Source organism: Trachypithecus francoisi, unplaced genomic scaffold (genome assembly GCF_009764315.1).
Source record: "Trachypithecus francoisi isolate TF-2019V2 unplaced genomic scaffold, Tfra_2.0 Lachesis_group6, whole genome shotgun sequence".
In the NCBI taxonomy this organism is placed as follows: Eukaryota; Metazoa; Chordata; class Mammalia; order Primates; family Cercopithecidae; genus Trachypithecus; species Trachypithecus francoisi.
In genome coordinates, this window is record NW_022681471.1 from 111853099 (window position 1) to 111855921 (window position 2823).

Consider the following 2823-nt stretch of genomic DNA (forward strand, 5'->3'; position numbering starts at 1 on the left):
CAAACTGCCTTGCCTCATGAAATTTATGCTTTACTGCTCTCAACTGGAATGCCCCTTCTCATCCATCCTTTCTGCTTTCCTATAAGTCACAGAGGGTGACTCAACATTTACTTTATATGACTGCAGCTTTTAACCTCAAAGATTCTATGGGCAGAAGCTGGGCCTTTATCTGAGCAGCTCCAGTACTGTTACAGAGCCTTCCAAAAAGCAGATACTCAAATGATGTTTGGGGAATATAAGAGACAGCAAGAGATCTAACTTATTAAATTTAATTTCTCCTATATTGTTAAGCTAAACATATCAAGGGATAAATGATTTAATTTTACAAAACAAAAGACTGAAAGAAATGAAGAAAACCATGGTCATGTTTTATTATTTTTTCCTATTTCACTATCTCAATTATTTTACTGGGGGTTCTTTGGTATTTCCAAAAAAAATGCCTTTTGGTGATGTTATATTTGCTTGACTGGATGAAAAAAGCTTCAGACTTCAATAGGATTGAGAGAAGCTGCTGAACTTGGCCCTGAGACAGTCTTGGCCACTGCAGTAGTGCCAGTCTCAGCTGCATCTCTGGCTTGGGCTCTCTTTCTCATCTTACAAAGTCTCTTCATATTGTGATGAGAAGGCACCTGGAGCAATATCATTGACCTTGGCCAAATATTCTAGGACTCTCATCTTGCTGGTTTTGGTGTAGGCTCTTGGATCACAAAGGAATTTATAGCATGCAGGATAACTGCAGGGCACCCAGTGGTACTCCAGGTACTTTAGCCTCACGAAATCCTGAGTGATGAGCTTCCTGGGCTCTCCATAGATATAGTGCTTCTTCCCATCATATATTTGCATCATATCCAGAAATTTCCAGATATCTTCCTCATTGGCACAGTTGCCTTTCAGGAAGATCACAACCAGGAGAGTCATGAGGAGACCAGTCTTGGGTAACCTTTTGCCAGCATGAATCCTCCCATTGTTGGGGAATTTCAGCTTGCTGACAGGGTCATATAAGTAACAAGTTGGGTGGACTTCCTTCAAGTCAACTGCAAAGACAACCTCAATGTGCTCAGAAGCTCTTCTGAGAATCTCAGCAAACTGGTTTTGGTATCTTGGGTTGACAGTCTTCAGCATATCTTCCTTCAAAATACACTGTTTCATTTCGAACTTGTAGAGAAGGAACTGCTCCAACAAACCCACCTTTATATTTGTGAAATTGCTGCATGAACTCTCAGTGAAGGGGGAGACCTCTAAGGAACATGAGTACTCCTCATCTCTACTGTTAGCCCCTTCGTCAGATCCTGTGTTAAAAACACCTGCAGAAGTCATGGTACTGGATTCGCAAGGCTCCTAAGAAGTGCCACTTGACTCAGCCGCAGATGAGCTCTGGGGAATATCCCCAAGAACAGGAGAGGAACTGGGGAGGGGCTCATCTTCCACTTCTTCACTGACCTGAGCTCCACTCTGAACCTGAGAGTCATCTTGGATCTGGTAGTGTTTCTCACAAATGTGGGGCTTACTGTTCTGATCCTCAGACATGTTGATAAAGGATAGCAGGCAGGAGAATGAGTAGCAGAACAGGTCAAGAGAGTCTACTGGAGGAGGAAGATTGAGAGGGTCTGTGCACCTTCAACGTGGAAATTCTACAGTGGTTATAATAAAAACAACATTTGCAGTTTTCCATGAAGGAACTGCTCTAGGAACACACTGAGATTCTGTTATCCTGATCAATGTGCCCCCCTTGGGAAACCTTTGGAGGAGATTAGGCTGAACCATAGGCTTTAGCCTGGTAGCCCTGCCTCAGGCATACTAAGGTGACATAGTGGCTGCCAGTCTTCTAAGTTGAGGGGTCCTTTTACTTCACATTCAAGACAATCATGCCAACTGGTGGCAGGTCATGAGAACCATTTCCTCTGAAGTTATATCACAAACCTCCCTGGGACCCATAAGAAGGATATGAAGGGGGTCCTCAGCTTATCACTGCTGTTTATGTGCCCACAGTGCTGACTGTTGAGTAGGTAATTTTCCATCCTGGCCTTTCTGGGATCCTCAGTCCACCCTTGGGGTCCTTACATTGGCATATAGGGCCTAGGAGCCCAACTTCCTTCATTTGAATGGTGACTACTGCACCTTCAGACTAAGGATCTCACCTCCCATAGACCTGACATAAAGAGATGGTAGAGAGCTTCAACTTCACAACCCTGCCCTGGCCCTTCAAGCACTGAAACCAGGGTAGGGCCAGATTCTTTTTTAACTTTTCTATTTAGTGGTAGATGGTTCCTTTAGCACTTGCTTTGACCCCTGGTATGGTCTGGAACTTCTCCTTCCCTTGTCCTAAGGCCTATCCCCTCATACTAAAGAGAAAACGACCCTGAAACATGCCCTATGAGGAATGTGAGGGTCTTCTCATATGTTCTCATTTGTTCTTACCTGTCCTTGTTGTCCCAAGGCTGAGAGTAACAGTTGAATTCTGTGGTGTTCCCACTCATAGTGTATGTGGTCCCCTCAGCTATTAGCATATTCACTGTGGCCTCTGGAGAAACCTGGAAATCCTCTAACTGCTGACCTTAATTCACAATCAGACCAACTTCTTTCCTTCCTTGTGACATCATACGAGGAAGTATGTTACATCATGTCAGCAATGTCCATGTATTCCAGGGCTGCCAGTAAGGGTGGGGCTCTGTGTGGTTCTCTTAGTTCTGAGGGTAGAGGGTTTCCTAAGTCCTCACTAGGGACCATCACCTTGATTCATGGCAGGGCCTTGGACTCTTTTTGTTGACTTGAGGACCCTACCCTCAGACTAAGCCCTCATATGTCTGAACTCTTTTGGCAGAA

General features: G+C 44.5%; 1 protein-coding gene across 1 annotated transcript; it reads right to left on the minus strand.

Moving 5' to 3' along the window:
- Positions 1 to 354: 354 nt before the first annotated feature.
- On the minus strand, positions 355 to 1317 carry MAGEB5 (MAGE family member B5). The gene has a single exon (XM_033201027.1). It carries the CDS (start codon positions 1315 to 1317, stop codon positions 595 to 597), a length of 723 nt encoding a protein of 240 aa, XP_033056918.1. The 3' UTR covers positions 355 to 594.
- Between the last annotated feature and the right edge of the window lie 1506 nt (positions 1318 to 2823).

Excerpts from the sequence above, each read along its gene's own strand:
- MAGEB5 (XM_033201027.1), bottom strand. The coding sequence starts at position 1,317 with ATGACTTCTGCAGGTGTTTTTAACACAGGATCTGACGAAGGGGCTAAC.